Source organism: Uloborus diversus, chromosome 6 (assembly GCF_026930045.1).
Source record: "Uloborus diversus isolate 005 chromosome 6, Udiv.v.3.1, whole genome shotgun sequence".
In the NCBI taxonomy this organism is placed as follows: Eukaryota; Metazoa; Arthropoda; class Arachnida; order Araneae; family Uloboridae; genus Uloborus; species Uloborus diversus.
In genome coordinates this window covers 34,127,681-34,148,418 of record NC_072736.1, presented here as the reverse complement: position 1 = coordinate 34,148,418, position 20,738 = coordinate 34,127,681, and the positions used below count along the sequence as shown (strand labels likewise).

The following is a 20,738-nucleotide window of genomic DNA, read 5'->3' as shown; positions in this document are numbered from 1 at the left end:
TCCATTTTCCTCCTAAGTAACCCTGCCAGTGCTTGCGCAGTCAGAGTCGGAGTCGAAGTCAGACTGATTTTCGGGTAAAATAATTGGAGTCGAAGACTCTAAAATTTCCGAAGTCGTAGTCGTTCATTTTTCCTCCGTCTCCGAAGCCCTGGTTTTACTGCATTTGCTTTCACCATTGCCTCTTTTACCAGCATTGTTAACGTTTTTTAAAAAAATACCGATGGAATGAGTTAATGCTCAAAATTTAATTTGTTAAATTATATTATGATGGAGTAAAAAATCTTCAAAGAATAAACTATATACACGGTGAAAAAGGTTAACTAACTACGTGAGGTTTTTCAAAAATATTTCATTTGCGTTTTGACTGCTTGAAATCGTAATATATATATTATGAGATTTTGTTTAGTGAGCAATAAAAAAGTATTATTTGCATATATGCATATTAAAACCATTTCCCTAAGATTGTGTCAAGCTTTCCTGGGAAAATGTAAAAGTTTGTGACTGGAGGGGGGGGGGGGGGTAACAAAAAGTATGATATCACGTATTTTTATAACAATACATTTATGTGATAAAGCGTGACATGTGATAAGGGAAGGGGAGAGGGGGGGGGGGGTTAAGATGAAGTGTGACTTTGTGGCAAGGGGGAGGGGAACAAAAATGATGAAAAAGCGTGACACCATTGATAGGGGCAGCCTCTATATCAATCAACATTATTACAATTCCACCATCTTATTGAATGTCATGCACTTAATGCGCAAACTTTGTAATTAAAGCGCTTACCGTAAACAACTGCTTCAACTTCTGCTTCATCTTTTCCGTGTTCGTTAGTTGCCGTAAGTATGTACACCCCGTTGTCATCTCTTCGACACTGTCTCACTGTGATTTTTGTGCTGTATTCCTCATTTGCTATTTTCACTCTGTCCCCACTTTCAATGGTTCTTGTCCTGAGTGCCCAAGTCATAGTCGGGGGTGGTTCACCAATGACGTTAGCTTCGAAGTGGAATGATTGTCCTGCCTTCACTCGGATTTTGTGCAACGTAGATCGGTCAATTTTAGGGGCAACTGTAAAGTATGACATGTGAATCAAAAGATTGCTCTTACATACACAAAAATAAATCTTAAAATATACGTAGTAAACTTTTTAAAAATGTGTGAACAAAAGTGATACAGGTTCTGAATTTTATGAACTTGTTGGGTTAAGTAATCCTTCTTTCCAAATATTTTTTTTTAAAGTTAACTTAAGTATTTCACAAAAGGATGACTTTTCTCGAATGACTTTTCATCCAGAAGCTCACACTTCTTTGCATTGAAAAAGGTGTTCCTTGTAACACCGAAACACGTGTCTGCAAAAATTTGCAATTTTTGTGCTTCAAAACGTTGGATTACTGATTGTTTTCATTTTCAGCACAAAGGTATTTATTCGTTATTTAAATTTGGTTAAATATCTATATCACTTACTCCTTGGTATCATTTTTATTATGCGTAAACGTGCTCCACTCGATACGTAAGTGTTAGGGGCAAGTTTTTGCAACCAACTTGGACTCAAAAACCATTTTTTGTACGGTTGAAAATACAAGCTGAACAGCAACTGAATATACAAATTTTGACTTCATTAACTGCTTTATAAAACCACAATGTCTAAAGTTTCCTTGGTTCAAACATAAAAATTAGAAAATTCATTGAAAAAAATCCTCGTAAATGCGTCCCGGTCTACCTTACTTTAGAAGTCTAAAACAAAGCTCATTGGTAGATGAAAAGTTATGATATTGCATTAATTTAAAAAACAAGACAAAAAAGGTTTAATTCGAAATTTGCCTGCATATTTAACAACTGAAACGGTAAAACTTTGTAAGTCAAAACTCGAAACAAAAAACATTTTTTTTTCATGTAACAACAAGAATAAATAAATGTAAAATAAAAATACGGATTTAAAATAAATTTTGAAGCGTAATGACAACAAAAAGAATAATGAAAAAAGTTGAATTTTATAAGAAATAAAATAAAATTGATTAGAGGTATTGTTTATCTATATCTAAAAAATCAATGTTTAATTTTACTCACGCCTTCTCGGCTTAGCAACTACAGGCGGCGTTGCATTACTTGGTTCGCCAGGTCCTGCTTTGTTCACAGCTTTAACTCTGAATTCATAGGCTTGTCCCTGTACGAGATCAGGTACAGAGGCTGTAGTTTGTCCTGCTGGAACGTCCATGGCCTTCTCCCAGTTGCCTAGTTTGTCCTTTACTTCTACTACGTAGCTAGTAATTGGAGAGCCTCCATCCGATTCTGGCGGAGTCCATTTTAGATCGATGTGATCTTTGTCCCAATCCGTGACTTCCAAGTTTCCGGGTGCACTAGGTTCGTCTATTTTTTCAAACAAAAAAAGTGGTAATATTGCAAGAAAGTGAAACAGTAAAACTATTGAAACTTCAAGTTGAAGTTTTTACTTACCGAATGGATTCTTGGCAGTTATAGCTTCTGTTGTTTCCAGAGGGTCTGATTCGCCTTCCTTGTTCAAAGCTCGAACTCGAAATTTGAATTTCTTTCCTGGTGTTAAACCAGTGACTTCCATACCTGAATACAGTGCAAATATTTTTAATCACATAATTTTTTTTTCTCTAAATTAAAAGGAAGATATAGCTTTAATTACTGTTTTGGAAACAGCTTTACGCTATCTTGAAATAATATCACAATTCCATATTAAGTGCTGATAGTACGGGGGAGAATTTCTTTACGTAAGCCATGTTTAGGGCTTTTAGCTGTTTTAAATTAAATTTCCTAATATATTGATGCATCTAATTATTTAGAAAAATATTTACTTAAAGCTTTCTATTCTTGAAAAATGCTTGTTATGTAACGTAAATACAAATTAATTAAAGGTGCGAACTGATTGAATCATCATACATTTAAAAAAATGAGTACAACCTCAATATTTTTATTATAAACTAATTAAATTTATACATATATTAAAGCCCTTTAAATGAGGTAGGAATAATCGCAAAAATTGAATTAATTTAATGTAGCGAATTGAAAATTTTATGTACATAGTTTGGAAAATCGTCAGACTGGAAAGTTTTTTGTGTGTTCCAAGTATGCACAAGAAACAAAATAAAAAATAGTTTAAAGTTTTAATTAAGAATTGTTTGTTATGTATTACGACATTTTATTAAATACTATAACACTTAAGCAAAAATCTCATTTGTAAATGCCATTAGAACTTACTTGGATCTTTCGTCTTTGCTACAGGTACCCAGATACCAGTTTCTTCATCCATTTTCTCAACAAGATAGCCTTCTAGAGGAACTCCACCATCATCAGCTGGCCTCTTCCATTTAAGCTTGCAACCATCTTTATGGACATCAGACACATCAAGAGGTCCTTGTGGTGGCGATGGTTTGTCTGAAGAAAGAAATATTAAATTCTTAAGAATATTAAGAATAAAGTTCAATTAGCAAAGTTAGTACTTTAGTATACTTATCTGGTACTTAAATGTAAAGAAAGAATTGAACTAGTGTGAGAAAAAGTGCTGCTTTCATGTTTGAAACCTATAGATTACAATTGGCTCTAACTTAATAATTAAGACTTGAAATGCTACCCCTCAGAATTTTCGCATTGAGATATAAATGGAAGGAAGTAAAACATTGTAACGGTACTATCAGTCTGTGCATGTATTTAGACATAAAAAATGAAATTGTCTAAATACATGTTATGAGCGTAGAAAATAATGTTTACGGACTAAAATCATCGCAGTAATCAGAAATCCAAGCAGTAAAACTTTGATTCTTTAAAAAAAAAGTTAAAATAATGTCAGACTCACCTTGAACTGTCACAATGACGTTGGCAGCATCCCGTCCAGAACTGTTGGATGCGGTGATGATAAATTTTCCGTTTTCAGCTCTTGTGGCCCTCCTGATCACTAATTTCGTGTTATAATCCTCATTATTGAGGGTAATGCGATCAGAGGGTTTTACTTCCATTTCATTTATAGTCCAAATTATTGTCGGTGGTGGTTCTCCGATTACATTCACGTCGAACTTGATTGTTTGACCTGCTTTCACTGTTATATCTTGTAAGTTCTTCCTATCAATAATTGGTGCCACTAGAAAAGAAAAGCACACATAGTTACTTTTTCTTCGTTCTTTCTTTTTTCTTTTTTTTAAAACAGAATTTGATTACTGAGCATAACTTTATTTCTGCAATTACAATGGACTCCAATTACAACGATTATAATTCCAGTTTAAAATTGCATTATTGCGAAAGTAGTCGGGAAGTCTCTTTTCAAAAAAAAAAAAAAAAAGTGAATACAAAAATATCTGGATTTTATTTATTTATTTTTCAATAGAGGATAGCATAGCTAAAGTTGCATTTATCCGTCGTTTTTTCTTTATTGACGCTTCAAAAAGTAAACGTATGAAACTGTATTTGATTTTGTTTTACTTTTAAGTCGAAGAATGGATTGCATGGAGATTAAAATATTTTGCCTGTAATGAATTGGAATCTGTTTATTGTTATGCATGTATGCCACACAGAATGAGACTCAAGACTTCTTTTAAACTAAGATTTAAAAAACAAAAAAAGCTGTTTCAGAACATAGCAGTAAACAATCGCAACTGTTGGTTTTCTATGAAGTTGTCACCGAAACCCAGTGGCTACTTTGAAGATTTTCTGGATATGTTATTCCAAAATTTGGCATACTATTGCCTCCTAAGCGATTGTAAAATCTGTACTTTAGAAGGAGGAGAAAACATTGTACGGTTGACCTTTTTGAAGCAAATGTTTACGAATGGAGCACATGTCCTAGAAAAAAAAAAAGCGTTTTCCCTTTTATTTCCCCCCGCCCCCCCCCCCCCAAAAAAAACAAGATTTCTCATTCAGTTTTTTCCTAATTACTGCAATTTAATCAGACATTATGTTCCGAGCATGCTTTTACATGAGTTTACTTAAAAATCTCAAATTTCTGCTACAAAAATTATTACATTTTCAATTAGGGGAAATATTTTCCACAATATACTACTATCTACCAATATACTTCTGCCTCAAGCTCGGCTATTTCCTATTCCTGGCTGATGAGTCCAACCATAACAAGGTCGAAAATGCAGTCACTGGATGGGATAATCGGGCTGCTGGTATGTTCAAATGCTGCACCAGAATGAAGTTGAGTTGTGCATTGAATACTTACAGAAACGTGGTTTTGCCGTGACAGTTTTGGATGCAGCGCTGGGTTCACCCGGTCCTGCTCTATTAACGGCAATGACTCGGAACTCATAGTCCTTTCCTTCTGTGAGGAAAGGGGCGGTTCCTTTAGTCTGGTCCCCTGGAACTTCAGCCGCCTTCTCCCAGCGGGGCGACCCCTTTTCCCGCTTTTCAATGATGTAATGGCTGATGGCTGAGTTTCCATCAGAATCGGGAGCTTTCCACGCGAGGTCCACGTGGTCTTTATTCCAGTCCGTGGGCTCTGGTGTTCCAGGAGCACCCGGAGGATCTATGAAGATAGCATTTAATTAGAGCTGATAAAGTAACAAAACATAAATAAGGAAATCAGCGCTGGCATAACAACATTTGAATAAATGTCATTCTCCAGAAAACGTAACTTTTAATGCAAATATGTTTCAATTTTGAAACCTTTTGTTTTCCTTTTTTTTCATTCTTACATGAAAATGTTACCTACTACAAGTAACCATAAACAATGGCCCAGCTCAGTTCCAATTATTTTACTCATTAAAAATAAATAAATAAATAAATAAATAAAAATGCCTTGTTCATAAAATTAAAAAAAAGAAAAAAAAATGTATATTTAAAAATTGAGACTAATTAAATATCAAAGTATTAATTTTGTTAATTGTGCAAACAATCAGCTATTTCAATGATTAATGGGAATATAATATTAAGCTCTCTTAATTAAAATTCGGCTTAATTAGTAGTTTCAAAGGTATGTTAAAAATAGTATTTACTAAATTTGAGGATATACTGGCAATTTATAATTTTGGTAGAATGCCTATTATTGATGTATTTCTCCTCCATCATTTATTTTTCACCTCAGAAATAATGACATTGGTAAGGTTTGTCACAGAGGTGAGATTCACGGAGGTGAGGAATTTTCCATTAATATAGACCTAATAGATACATTTTTCAGGGAAATTTTTTTTCTTCGTTGCTACAATCTGCACATGTTAAGCATATGAAAACATCTTCACTTCTTTTTTTACATTAATTTACATCCCTGACATTCAAGTTCACGGAAGTGAGAAGTCATAATAACCATACTAAGTTTCTAAAGCAAAATCTATCTTTTTGTTTTTCGACAAAAATCTCACAACTATGGCTGAAAATAAACAATGGGGCTCCCTTGTATCATGTAAAATAAAATTTGTTGTCATTACTGTCACCTGTTAATGAGGAATGACAACAAATTTTATTTTACATGATACAAGGGAGCCCCATTGTTTATTTTCAGCCATAGTTGTGAGATTTTTGTCGAAAAACAAAAAGATAGATTTTGCTTCAGAAACTTAGTATGGTTATTGAGGAATGGCATTTTGTGTTTATGTAACGGAGGTGAGAATTTATTATGGGACATGACTTCTTGTCCTACTAAAACGAAATAAAACACAATATTAAAAAATTAAATGTGCTTAAGCACTTAGTATTTGAGACACTTGTAAAAAGTGTAATCAATAAATAAGTATATACTTTTAATTAAACAAGTTATTAAGGAACATAAGCAGTCCCATGAGGTGAGTGACATGCCACGGAGGTGAGCATTCACATGTTGTGAACCAAAAATCTACTAAAATAAAAATTATTATTGAAAAATTGTTGGCAGGTATATATTTTTGATTAAATTAAACATCATTGTTAAATGAATAGTTCCTTAAAGGTTTTACTGTAAAAGGCGTGTGACAGAAAAGTTACACTTTTTGAAGAATGACCCATAAACTATAGGGAAATTACGGTAGTTCTTACAATGTTTCTTTAAAAGATTCTTATCCCATTATAAATATGGTGATTCATGGCTAAATTTGTATGGGAACTTACGGCAGCTCATCTCTTGTAGCTGTTTTTAATTTTATTTCTTCCCATTACACTAATTATGCATGAAAACTCGTTTTGAGGACTTAAAATATTCCACACTTATGTTCAAAATTAAAAAGTTAAGTATCTTAGGAGTGTGTTGTTCAATACATTTGAAACGATTGCAAAGGGCCCATAATGGAAATGAACGCGCCTAGATTTGAAATTCTGAAGCAGCTATTAGTTATTTGCCTTCATTCGTTTTGTATTACTTGTTGCAATGACGACACGATACTTACCGAACGGATCTTTGGCAACAACTGGTGCAAATGTTTCCAAAGGTTCTGATTCACCTTCTTTATTGACAGCTTTTACTCTGAATTTGTAAGCCTTTCCTGGTGTAAGTCCGGTAATTTCCGCTTCAGGGACGTACGACTTAGTCACTGGTATCCAGAGACCGGTTTCTGGATCTTCCTTTTCAATGACATAACCTTCCAGTGGTTCACCACCATCGTCCTTGGGCTTGTTCCACTTCAATTTACAGCCATGCTTATGCACATCGGATACGATGAGAGGGCCTTCTGGTTTTGAAGGCTTGGCTGTCAAAACAAAAAAAAAAGAATAAATACCAGAAACATTGTAGAACTTTATTTAGTTTTATTATTTTTTTTTAATTTTTTACAACTATTGCACCTTATTGCGGTATTCTGCAATCTCCATGTTTTCTCTATGTAGTACAAGTTGCGAATCATTCTGCAAACCATTTGAAAGCTATTTTATCGTCAAAAGATCGAAATGTCTCATTTTTCTCTCTAAAGTTGAACGACTTTATCTTGACTTAATTTTCAGTAATTAAATTAAATCTTACTCTACACTTAATTAAATGTAGAGAAAGACGGGAGCACCTACGGTCACTAACGGACAATTCATTCTTCATCGAACAAGTTCAGGTTTTTTCATAGATTAGTAGCAGTGTATAAGAACTGCGTGTGTGTGTAGTTTATTTCTCAATAATTAACAATGTGATATCTATTACGTCTAACATATCTAATTTTCTCATATTTTCTGCAATATATTAAGTAATACAAATGTAATGGTGGCTAAATGGTGCTGTTTCATGTCTAATGGCACTAACTATGATAAAAACCTATTTATTTTGCCGTAAGTAAGTTTATGCACTCTAATTAGAAAAATATATACAAAATCCTACTTCGCGGAAATTCAGTTATCACGGTCAAGTCTGGAACGAATTAACCGCGATAAACGAGGGTTGACTGTACAAGAATCGCCTCCTCATACTTAAACATTAATCAGGAATTGATTGTTAATTCAACCTTATCGTCACCTTAGAACAATAGTATAGGCTATTTTACTGTTATTTTAGGGCTGTAGATTTTTTTCCGTTGCTCTGAAGCGACGATATTTCTTACCGCAATAAATGAAACTTCTGCAATGCTCAGAAAAAGAACTTTCAACTCACGCAATCTGTATATTGCCTGACATAAAAGTTTTAATTTCTAATTATACCTCAATATCTCCAATTAGTATTTATCTCCAATAACACCCAAAACATGCATGGCATGAGTTTTGGGTGGTATTTAGTGAAGTAAATATTTATTCATTTTTTCAAATATATAAGCAGGGCCGAATTTAGCTCCATGCCGCGCCTAGGCAGATTTGAAATCTGCCGCCCCCCCCCCCCCCCCAAAGAAAGCCAAAACTCAAAAACTCGCAAAAAAGTGTTCCCGAAATTTAAGCTGTCAAGCTTATGAAGAAATGACTACGTTTCACATTCAGGGGAGCCCCGATGGGAAGTCACAGCAATCTCCAAATGTGAAATTAGAGTTTTCCTCCCCCCAAAAATTTTAGTTCGATGCTCCTCTGTTTATATTCTTTAATTTTGTTCATTGGGGGTTCATGGTTCAAGTACTGCTCTTGGGCAGGTTATCAAGCTATTCACATAAGATCAGTATAAATAATATTTACAATACGTATATTTATTTGCTATTATCAATTAATAGAGCTTGGTTATTTTTTTTCATGGCCCTAGAGTTTCATAACACATGTTCTGTATCATTCTTGGAAGTTTTAAGAGATCTAAGGACCCTTCAAAATGTTTGACTTCCTGAAAAAAAATGTATGTTACGCGTAATTTAATTCTGCACAATTTTTTACCTTATTTATTACCATACGCAAAAAACTTTTCAAGTTATCGAAAAAAATGCGTATATTTTCCCCGTAGAGATTTATGTTTACAGCAGCTGTTTAAACCACTTTTTCTCAGGTTGCATTTTCTCAGGTTTCTTGTTTTGCGTGCGTGATGTCTCAGAAAGTTTCTTATATATTTCCGTAAAACTTTTAATGCATGTTTGTCTGGTTTATTTTTATGATCTTAACCTAAATTTATTTTTGTTTTTAAAATTATTTATTATTATTCTTTTTTTTTGAAAATTTATAAGTTAATGTCAAAACTTTAAAAAAATTTGGATGTTTTTTTTTAAATATTAACTTTTATTTTTAGTTAAAATTTAGGTTCAGATCATAAAAATAAATCAGAAAAACATGCATGAAGGGTTTTACGGAAATACATGACAAACTTTCTAAGATATCACGCACGCAAAACGAGAAACCGACATTTGAGAAAAAGAGGCTTAAACAGCTTTTGTAAACATAAATCTCTATGGAGAAAGTTTACGTATTTTTACGATAACTTGAAAACTTTTTTGCGTATGGTAATAAATAAGGTGTAAAATTGTTCAGAATTAAATTATACATAGCATATAGTTTTTCCAGAAAGTCGAAAATTTTGAAGTTTAAGGGTTCTCAGACCCCTTAAAACATATCCTTGTAATGGCAAAGCCGGTGAATAACTGAAAAATGATATATACTTGAGTTAGATCTATAAGGGAAAATATCATGATAGAAAATGGGGAGATAAAGAGTAACCGAGATTTTTCTCGAATGCTAAGCATGTTAGTATATTTCACATAAGACAGCATCTTTATTTTCAGAAAAAAATAACTAACTTCTTTGTAGTTTCATTATTTGTTATCGTTTGCTCAAAAAGACATTTTGAATTTAGAAGAAAAAAAAGAATAATAAAAAAAAAAAAAAAAAGAAAGGAAAAAAATACACGATTACATTTCGAATGAATTCTGTTACTTTTTTCTTAAAGTTACGTATTAGTGCTTTTTTGATCAAAACTGTGTTTTGAAATCAAACCTAGGTTAATTATTTGATATCTATATCGCTAATTTTTAATGAGCACTGAACTTTTGTGTCTTGAGCGTTAACCATTTTATCAGTTATCTTTATTTATAATAGCATATTTATCTTGTTATTTTTTTTTTATCTACGAATCAACGATGTGAATAATTTCCTCTGTTATTACGTTCACACTTACTTGTGTTCTTACCACTCCTCACTGTTCAACGGTATTTCATTAGTAAATTGTAACTGGATTACTTTGCAAAGAGTCTAATGTTTCTGCTTTTGAAAACTGCCCAAAAATTTTGCTGACTCTTTTTTGTCCTTTGGTTTTTTGTTTAGCATGTTTCCTTTATTTAAAAGCATTCAGCCTTTTTCGCTCGTCACTCATTTTTATTGGCCTCCGAGGCTTATTTATTAACGCAAAACAATTTTAAATATTAATAATGTAAAAAAGAAAATAAACCTCAATCACTCAAGAAACCAGTACTGAATAAACTTAAGTATAGCACTAAAATCTTAGTCGAACTCCAATATTGTTGCGACTTCTCAATAAACGTAACGACACTTTCTGAAATTGAAACCTCTTTTCTTCTTCACTTACTATTTTACACTGATCAATTACCATGATTGAAAATCATTTGATTTTCATAAGATGTGTGAAAGTAATCATTATTAAATGACAAGAAAAAACTGTATTTGTGAAAAATAAAAGAATGCTAATATTTTACTTTCTAGAACAAAAAAATAATTTTAAAAATGTGTGGCTTAAGCAAAATTTGCCGCCCTAGGCAGCTGCCTACTCTGCCTATTGGGAAATTGGGCCCCGCATATAAGTATGGCACGAGTTCTTTTTCTCCTCTGTCTTCCTTGTTGATATAGAAAAATAAAACAGTCCTGACGTATGCTTAGAAAATGACCCTAGATATTATAAGATAATTTCATCAGTAAACATGTCGCACAACGGCAAAGAAAGTGTCACAAATTAAAACTTGGGGAAAACATACCAGTTATTGGGTTAAAATCCAAATTTAATGCTCTTTCTTGCCACAAAACTCGCACAAAGTCAGCTTACATTACTGGTGCATAGTGGCGTAATAACAATATTATCAATAGTGACACATCAGTAAAATTTCGTAATTTAGAAGAAAATTGTTCAAACTTTCAGTATGCATTATTAATTTAGACTACCTTACAAAAACTATCCAGTAAACGTCACCCTAATAGTAGCAGAATCAGTCGGGAGATGGTTGGTCAACTGTGGAGCATTTGATTGGCCAACGTAAGACAATGTCCACTTTGGCAACCGTTATTCAACCAACCATTTGCCAACGAAGGGCCAACGATCTGCTACAGTGCTCAACAATTTTCCAACGATGGCACATCGAAGACATTCACGGTTGGCCCAACGATGCCCAGAAACTGTAGGGCCATCGTTGGCTCATCGGTCGTTGCCAACCCACCGTTAGCCACCGTTGTCCAACCATCTACCTACCGTGCGTGCCACTTGGGCGTAGTATAATATTCTGTTCGTATTGTAATATTTGAGACTAAATCGCATAAAACTACTATTACGTAAAACCTTGATTTTCTCCAATGCTGTTCTTTGAGTTGTGTCACTTTCCTTTCAGGGGTACGATGAGACGAGTTCTGTGACGCTTTTGTAAGTAAAACAGCCATGTATGTACAAAGGGAGTCAAAAGTCAGGACCAACTTTTAAAATGAATAATTCGATAACGAATGGCGGTAAAAAGATGCGGTTTGCACTAAAAGAATTAAAAAATAAAAAATAAATAAAAAAAAGCTGGGTTTTGTGTGGCAGCTAAAGAAAAATAGTCCTGTTTTCGACTTACAGATGACGATGAAACTTTTCTTCCCGTAATTTTTTTTAATACAGTTTAACTAAACGGTCTTTCCCAGCTATGGGCGGCATTTCGATGGATATTAGCTTCAACTACAGCACCATCTGTTGATCGCAAACAGAACTATTTTTGGTTCGTTGCCAGACAAGACCCGGCTTCTTTTCCACCCGTTTAGTGCAAAACGCATATTTTTATCTTCATTTGATTTCGAGTAATTTTTAAAGTTAGTCCAGACATTTTTGTCACCCGATATATCTTACCAAGCACGGAGACTTCGACATCTGCGCGGTCTTCGCCATGAGCATTGGAGGCAATGATTCTATAAATGCCGGAATCGATTCGCTGAGCACTATCACAGACAAGTTTCGTATTGTGAGGAATGTTTGTTATGCTCAAGTCGGACCTTTCTTCAACCTGCTTATCTTTAAGCATCCATCGGACGGTAGGTGCTGGCTCGCCTTTGATCTTGACATCGAATGAGAAAGCTTGACCGGCCTTGATGCTGATGTTAACCAAGTTGCGTCGGTCGATCTTCGGTGCCACTGAGAAAAAAACACATTAAAGGTTATCAGTTTGGTGCAACTTGATTATTATTTGATACAAATACATACCTATTAATTTGTTACCATGAACAGTGTTTATTTTACAAGGCCTAATAAATATATGTACGGGAATGTGGGGCAAAGTGAAACATTTAAGATAACCTACTTTTTTAATTGAACAAGTTGGAAATTTGTTCTGAAAATTACACTATACATACAGAAATAACAATATATTTTACTTTTGGCAGTAAATTTGGACCTAAAAAAAGGGTGGAAATCTTTCACTAATTTTTTTTCATAGGGCAAAGTGAAAAATAAAATACTTTTCTAAGAAAATATTTTCAATTCGTTTATCAAAGATATTATTGACCAAACAAATGAGTAAATAAAGGAATGAATGAATAAATTGAAATAAAATGAAACGAAACACAAATAAATAAAGAAATCAGTGAATAAATGAGAAAAATAAATAGGTAAATAAAATAGTGAATGAATAAAAAAATAAGGGAATTATTAAATGAAAGAATGTATAAATGAATACTTAAGTGATTTGATAAAAGATTGAATAAGTAGATGAAATTAACTATTTCACTTTGCCCCACATGCACTTGACAAACTATACAAAGCATTTAAAATACAAATAAGCTTAATATTAAACAAATAAATAATACACTGAATATTAGTAGGTTCTCAATTAATATTAAAATTTTGATAACAAGAACTTTAATCATTTAATATTAACAAAAAAATTTTTGACTTGCAACAAAATATTAAAATAGGAGCATCATTTTTTGAAAATTGCTGGTATTATCATAGTCTTCGATTTTCAGTAGCATTTTTTTCTTGACTGGAATTGACTACATGTGTAACTATGTAGTTAAAATATTACTAGACTGCTGGCGCTAAAAGCAGTACAAATATTAAACCATTTCACTTTACCTTACATTCCCTTTCTTACACATCATATTTTAAAATTGTAACTTTTGAAAAAAGAAAACAACTTATACATGTTTGGGGATTAAAAAAATGGTATTCTATAGATATTTTTGCTCTCATTAATTAAACGATCGAAGTTTCTATCTGATTCGTATTTGTGTAAAAATGGTATTCTATAGATATTTTTGCTCTCATTAATTAAACGATCGAAGTTTCTATCTGATTCGTATTTGTCAAACATCATGCAAAAGAGAATAATTTACAGGGTTTGAAATCAGATGGGGAATTATGACAGAAAAAAAGAACAATTGTCGCTATTTACATTTTCTTGGTTTAACCAGCACCGGTTTCGTAGCTTCACTGGGCTCACCAGGGCCAGCTTGGTTAACTGCCCGAACTCTGAATTGATAGGTTTCACCATTCTCAAGACCAGTTGCTTTCCCTGACGTGGCATCACCGTCCACTTCAGCTGCTTTGGTCCATTGTGTGGATCCTTTGCGTTTCTTTTCGATAATATAGCCAGTAATCGGAGCACCACCGTCTTTGGCTGGAGGTGTCCAAGCCAGTTCAACACGGTCTTTATCCCAGTCCTTCACTTCAGGAGTACTTGGTTGACCTGGTGGGTCTGTTTTAGAGAAGAAAATATTTACGTGTCACATTTTATTATAAACGTTATTCTGTATTTTTTTAAGAAACAATCATGTGGTAGTATGCTTTACTTGCAACTGATTTCAGCATCATTTTATTTGCCCTGTAAAGCAAGCTAATATAGGAGTTATATTTAACAAAAGATAAACTAAATCTTCCTTAACTCATAGCTTTTTCACATAGTGAAGTTACATATTCTGGACACCCTTTTATAAATTCCTTCCAGACTACCGAATTGGCAAAAAAAACCATGAAATCTTTAAAATATTCCCGAAAGTTGTAGTAGGTTATTGTATGTAAGCGGACAAAACAAAACTAATGAATCTAAATTTTATGGCATTTTGGTCACTCTGTAAAGAATGCCAGTGTTGCTATAATTTTATATTATTATAGCTTTATATTATTATTATTTGAAGATGAATACACTCATGAAATTTAATTCAGCTAAAGCACATTTCATTTTAGGAACTAATTGAATCCTTTAATATAATTAAAAACTCTAGACTCCATATTGTTAGCAGCATCTTTTCATGTCAGCAAAGGATTCTCTGTTCAATGCAAATTGTTTATTTTTCTAAATGGTCTTTAAATTGTTTTCCAAAGTTTTGCCTCATATTACCGACAAATATTCGTGAAAGAATTATGTTGTAGACTTGGCTTTCATCTTTGGACACTTTAAAAAACTGTGAGCTCTACTTGATTTTGTGTTTTTAAATACAGCGCTGATAGTCAGATAGTCCAATAATTGTTTTACTATTCTAAGTCAAGACAAGAAAAATAACGATCTATAAACTGTCAATTTAAGCTTTCTCAGCTTTTTTTCGAGCTTTCAGTGACTCACCGAGGCGTTTAATACCTCATAATCGTACACACATACACACACAAAATAAATAATTTTTAAGTAATTAAATTGAAATAAATAAAAAGAGAGAACTAGAATTATTTCTTAAAACCGTTGTAGAGTTGTAAAAGAACTATTAAGAATGAAGATAGTTTTGAAGTAAATTTTTCTTTCAGAAAAGAGATACATAACGAAAAGTAAAACGATATATTTTATGCTATTGGGACAGAGACAATGAATGTGATAGGGAGGCACTTATACATACCATACGGGTTCTTTGCAACTACTGGCTCAGAAGCATCTAGTGGATCTGATTCACCTTCAGCATTTACTGCTTTCACTCTGAATTTGTATTCATGCCCTAATCGACAAAGAACAAATAATGAAAGATAAAACTTTGTGCTTTATCGTTTATTTAGCAACTAACATTGGAAGTTATGAATAAATGTCAAATTTCGAAAAATATTGAACTTAAAATTATCTTATTAAACTTAACAATGATTGAATACACAAAAGGAAAATTGTGCATATCAATGGTGAAGGCCAGCCTCCAACGTCAATTTTTGTGTAATTTTTTTTTTATCATTCTTATTTTTTACGAGCGTGATGTTATCACACTTTTACGTCAGTTTTGAAATTTCCTATATCATTTCTTCGAATAATAAATCGCTGATAAGTTGTGGTATAACGGCTCTGATGATTAGAAATTAAAATATGAAAAGCTGTAATGATCCCCCATAAACTTGCCATTTTTGACATTGGAGGTTAGGTAGGCTCTTATGATCGATCTGAAAACTAACTTAGATTGGTGAAATATTCAACATCGATACACACTCATAACATTACTTGCATTTCTGATAACTTTATACTTCAATCTTTTGACATGATGTATAAAATGGCATGAAAAAGGATGTCTGGCAGACATTCATTTCTACATGCCATTACAAATTCTTTGATGAATTCACGATTGTTGTTTAATATCACGAGTTTAAAGCTCAAAAGCTTGCTTTCAGAAAAGACAATCTCCGCTTTGTTGCCACTGGACACCACACTAGTTCTTTTTAGTGAAAAATTACGTTTCATTAGCATCAGGTGATAAAATTATTACCCATATACGATATAAGTAACACAACAGTAAAACTCTACGAAAAAATCTTCACAATATTTGTAAATATGCATTTAATATCATTAATGCGTTCCTTTATATTGTTGTGTAGTGAACAATATCATGCTAAAAGTTTTATTACACAGAATGTGAATACTAGGGATCTTTAAGATAACTATATCGAAAAGAGCAGTTTACAGATCAAAAATTCTAATGCAGTAGATTGCTATACAAGAAAATGCATAAAATTCCAAGGCATATGTTACATCTGACAAATCATATGAAATCTTGTTAATAATAACGTTAATAAAAGATAAATTTATTGAAAGATATATTGCACTTGAAAGACACATAAAACATCAATCATCTGTGTTGTCTTTCCCTTTGGAAATTAAAAACATTACAAAAAAGAAGATAATAGAATAGAAATAGTTCTTATAAATATTTCTAAGAAGGAGTTAGAAATAAGAAATAGTTCTTATATTACATGAATCCTACGAAAATTAACGTACCGGGTTCCAGGTTTCCAACATCAATTTCTGGTCCAAGACTTCTTCCCACTGGCACCCACCTTCCAGTAGCTGTGTCCATCTTCTCCACAGCATAATGTTCGACTGGGACTCCTCCATCTTCTTCTGGAGGGTTCCATTTTAACTTGCAACCTTCAGCATGAACGTCTGATATTTCCAAGGGCCCTGTAGGTGCTCCGGGGCGATCTAAAATAAGAAAAAGACAAAATACAATCGATAATTTTAGTTTCAATTTGAAAACAGTACAGCCGTACGAATATTCTTAAATTCAGTTTGTATGACTAATGAAAAGCGTGGCAATTGCTTATGTTTGCAATTATTCTTAACTTCAGAGAACACTGAACAAATATCGTGTAATGACGCATTTTATTTCTTTATTCATTGGTGTTCATTGCGTTGTGAAAAAACCGCGGATCTCAATTTGATAGCATATTTATAGTTGCCTCAAAAGAGGCATTAGTTTCTGACTCTCCTCTGACCCTACAATATATTAATATGTATAGGTTAGAGTGTGATCCATTTCGCATTTAGTACTTGGTTCTTTCAGTGAAATGTTGCGTCAAAAGAAAAGTGCCTTCATCAAGGCAAAAAGTTGTGCTTCACAATACCAGATATTTGATTCTACTTCGATCACATGCTTTTTGACTTCACATGGTAGTTTGGATCTGAATTTGAGTCCACGCACATTGGTCTTATAATCAATTCTAGGTATCAGAAATTATTAAATACTATTGAATATATGGTTATCAAATACGAGCGCAGATCATTACTTGCGAACCAAGGCATTTGCCCAAGTTCTATGTTTTATAAACTTAATGAAATTTTAACTTTTATGATAAACAGTAACAATTCCAAGAATATAAAAATATCGGATGAAACTTATCAAAAAAAAAAAAACCGTAACAGATCTAAACTGTTTAAAGAAATTTCAAAATCATTATAAATTTTACTTACCTAGTACCATTAACTCAACTGTAGCTTCATCAGAACCAACACTATTCTCAGCCTTGATTATGTATGTACCCGTATCTCGTTTATCACAGTTAATCAGGTTTAGTTTGGAACGATAAGGCTCATTCTCGATGTTGACTTTCCCCCCAGCCTTCAAAGTGATATTTCCTATCATCCAAATCTTCTTCGGTGGTGGCTCTCCGAGAACCTTCACATCGAACTTCACACTCTGGCTAGCATGGATCATAATGTCTTTCAGCATGCCCCGGTCGATTTTAGGAGCCACTGTAAAATTAAATTTTGTTATTAGGTTGTCGTACCTGTTGATTTCATAGTTGAAGACAATGGTTTTGCAATGTAAGAAAAAATAAGTATTTTAGAAAAAAAAAAAAGTTTAATTGTTTTGTATACGTTTCGGAACCATAAACTTCGAACTTTTGTTTCTAGTTTACCTTAATACATTGAAAACAATGAAATGTAACGACAAATTTTTTAATTAAGGCATAGTTTAGCTCCAGTCTTTATTAGTCGAGGGGGGATATTTAAGCTTAAAAATAAACCCTAAAAAATGTGTCTATTTTTAAAATACAAAAAGTTAATTTCAAGACTATTTATTGTGTCACAGCTGTTCGAGAGCTTTTTAAGTCCAGGAGAAATATTTACGTATAAAATCCAGTTTCTCAAAGTTTTTGCTGCTCTGTGCTGAGGTTTGCATGCAGCTACATTTAAATGACATAAATAAGATCCGATGACATAAGATAATAAAATCCAAGGTCTTGGTTACTGATTGATATCACATGAATTCGCTCCTAATTAGTAACTACGTAGTCGAAGCAGCAGTGTTACATCAGTAATTATTAATATATTTCTGGAAACCAAATATTGCGGTCAAGAACTAAAGAATCACTTGATGCAGTTTCGCCAGGCTCTGTCTCCCACCCTCCCCACACGAAAAAGAACCCTTGATGTTACAGAGATTTCTAACTCCGAAGCTTAATAATTACACTACATTTTACAGTACTCTCGGAAATTTTCACCCTTTTTGGTTTTCAACTATCATTTTGAGTTAAACATTTAGCCAACTATGAATTTAGATAATATCGTCGCCTCAAAGCAACAGTAAGACGTCTAAATCAGCTAACGATAGTAAGATATCCTACAATTGCTCTGAAGCGATGACATAGATTTCTTCGAAGCATAGGGTTACGAATTAAGTATCTGAAATGGGTGGGAATTATGCATTACAAGCGAGAAAACGCATACATTTAACTTGCCGAATAGATTTTTTTTTTAAATCTAAGTACATTCATAAAGCATGTACTTACTATATCGGATTTTAGCCACAATAGAATCACTCTGTATGCTTGGCTCACCGGGACCTGCTTTGTTAACAGCCCGAACTCTGAAATTGTACTCCATGCCTTCGATGAGATCAGGCACTCTAGCCTCGCAAGCATCTCCGATAATTTCAATAGCTTTCTGCCACTTGCTACTGTACTTATCCTTCTTCTCGATGATGTAACTGGTTATTGGAGATCCACCATCACTCATTGGTGCTGGCCAAGTGAGGTCAACATGATGCTTATCCCAATCCTTTGCAGATGGCTTTCCAGGTTGCCCTGGCTCATCTGAAAAGCAGAGAATGTAAGCTTTAATTTTCTCTCAATAATCAAACGGAACGAAAGCATCACAATAATATGAATGTATATAAATATTTCAAATATTTCCCTAATTTTCAATTGTATTTTCAACATACATAGAAGGTATTAAGAGTTTATACGTTGAAGTGAGTAGTGCATATTACGACTAAAGATTGTGAAAGTTAAAAAATGTCAAACTAAAAAATATGAATGGCGAATCAGGGACAAATACCTTCTTTTACGATAAAGCAAACTTTAGCCTCATTCAGTTGCGATTTATTTTGCCAATTAATTTTAGGATAAACATTTTTCGATTCCAAATTTGCACCAACATTGGCTTTGTTTTAAGTAAGATAATTTTTCGCTTTAGGGACTAAGTTTTTGTTAAACCGTAAACCACATAAACTTATGACTGAATCATAATGATTTCAGATGTAATACTTCTTTCTGTAAGCATCAGAAATGAATAACTCACTTACCGAATGGATTCTTGGCAGTTATGGCTTTTTCCGTCTCCAGCGCTTCCGATTCTCCTTCAGGATTGAGTGCTTTCACTCTGAACTTGTAATCTTTCCCTGGAATGAGTCCGGTAATCTCGGCGTTGGGTTCTTTTGTTGTGAGAACTGGAACCCATCTTCCAGTTTCTGTGTCCATCTTCTCCACTACGTATTGCTGAATTGGTTCACCTCCGTCGTCCTCGGGTGGATCCCAAGCGAGTTTGCAACCTTCAGCATGCACATCTTCGACCTTTAATGGACCTTTTGGTTTGCTTGGTTTACCTGTGTGCGATGTCATAATTAGGTATGTTACAATGTAAGAAAGAAATGTGCCTAGAAGTAAACAGCAATCAACAATGTGTTGACGTACAAAATTAGCAGAGTGGAAAAAAATGAATTATTGTCAATCCGGTGGTTCAGTGGTAGATTCAGATTATCATAACTCGAAGAAAGCTTAACATCTTTATTGAAGACTATGTACATATTTACGTATTGATGATTAAAACCAAATCATTTATTCTAAACAGCGAATTACTCGCTTCCACTGAGCTTGTGCTTGTGTTTCGAATTCTATTCCATCTTTTAAATCTCTCTCAGTGTTGCCACTAAATTTTTCCATAATCTACTTACTTAATTCATTCAATAAGCGCTTGCAGCACTCTCTATAGGAATAATAGGAGGGAAGGAGCATAGAACCTACATGTTTCGGTGTTACAGGGAACCCTTTTTTCAATGCAGCTCACTATTTTGCATTGAAAAAGGTGTTCCCTGTAACTCAGAAACATGTATCTGCAGAAATCTGCTAATTTTGGGCGTCAAAACGTTGCTGATTTGTTAGTGTGTTATAACGAACTTTAGGTAAGTGGTTAAATTTTCAAAATATATACATGGTTTAAGCAATGTTAACTCTAGTGAGAAATGAGAGCAAGTGGAAGCGTTTTGAAGAGGTCAATCCTATCTATCTATATCTA

General features: G+C 33.5%; 1 protein-coding gene across 1 annotated transcript in view; it reads right to left on the bottom strand.

The window, feature by feature from the left end:
* Positions 1–20,738, bottom strand: part of LOC129224536 (twitchin-like) — a 380,173-nt gene that overhangs the window by 126,897 nt on the left and 232,538 nt on the right. The window contains 14 exon segments of the mRNA XM_054859008.1: positions 781–1,062; positions 2,062–2,361; positions 2,449–2,571; positions 3,220–3,396; positions 3,815–4,096; positions 5,177–5,479; positions 7,308–7,607; positions 12,338–12,619; positions 13,878–14,180; positions 15,310–15,405; positions 16,662–16,865; positions 17,634–17,915; positions 18,956–19,258; positions 19,750–20,049. Of these exon segments, the coding sequence (XP_054714983.1) occupies positions 781–1,062; positions 2,062–2,361; positions 2,449–2,571; positions 3,220–3,396; positions 3,815–4,096; positions 5,177–5,479; positions 7,308–7,607; positions 12,338–12,619; positions 13,878–14,180; positions 15,310–15,405; positions 16,662–16,865; positions 17,634–17,915; positions 18,956–19,258; positions 19,750–20,049 (3,537 nt within the window).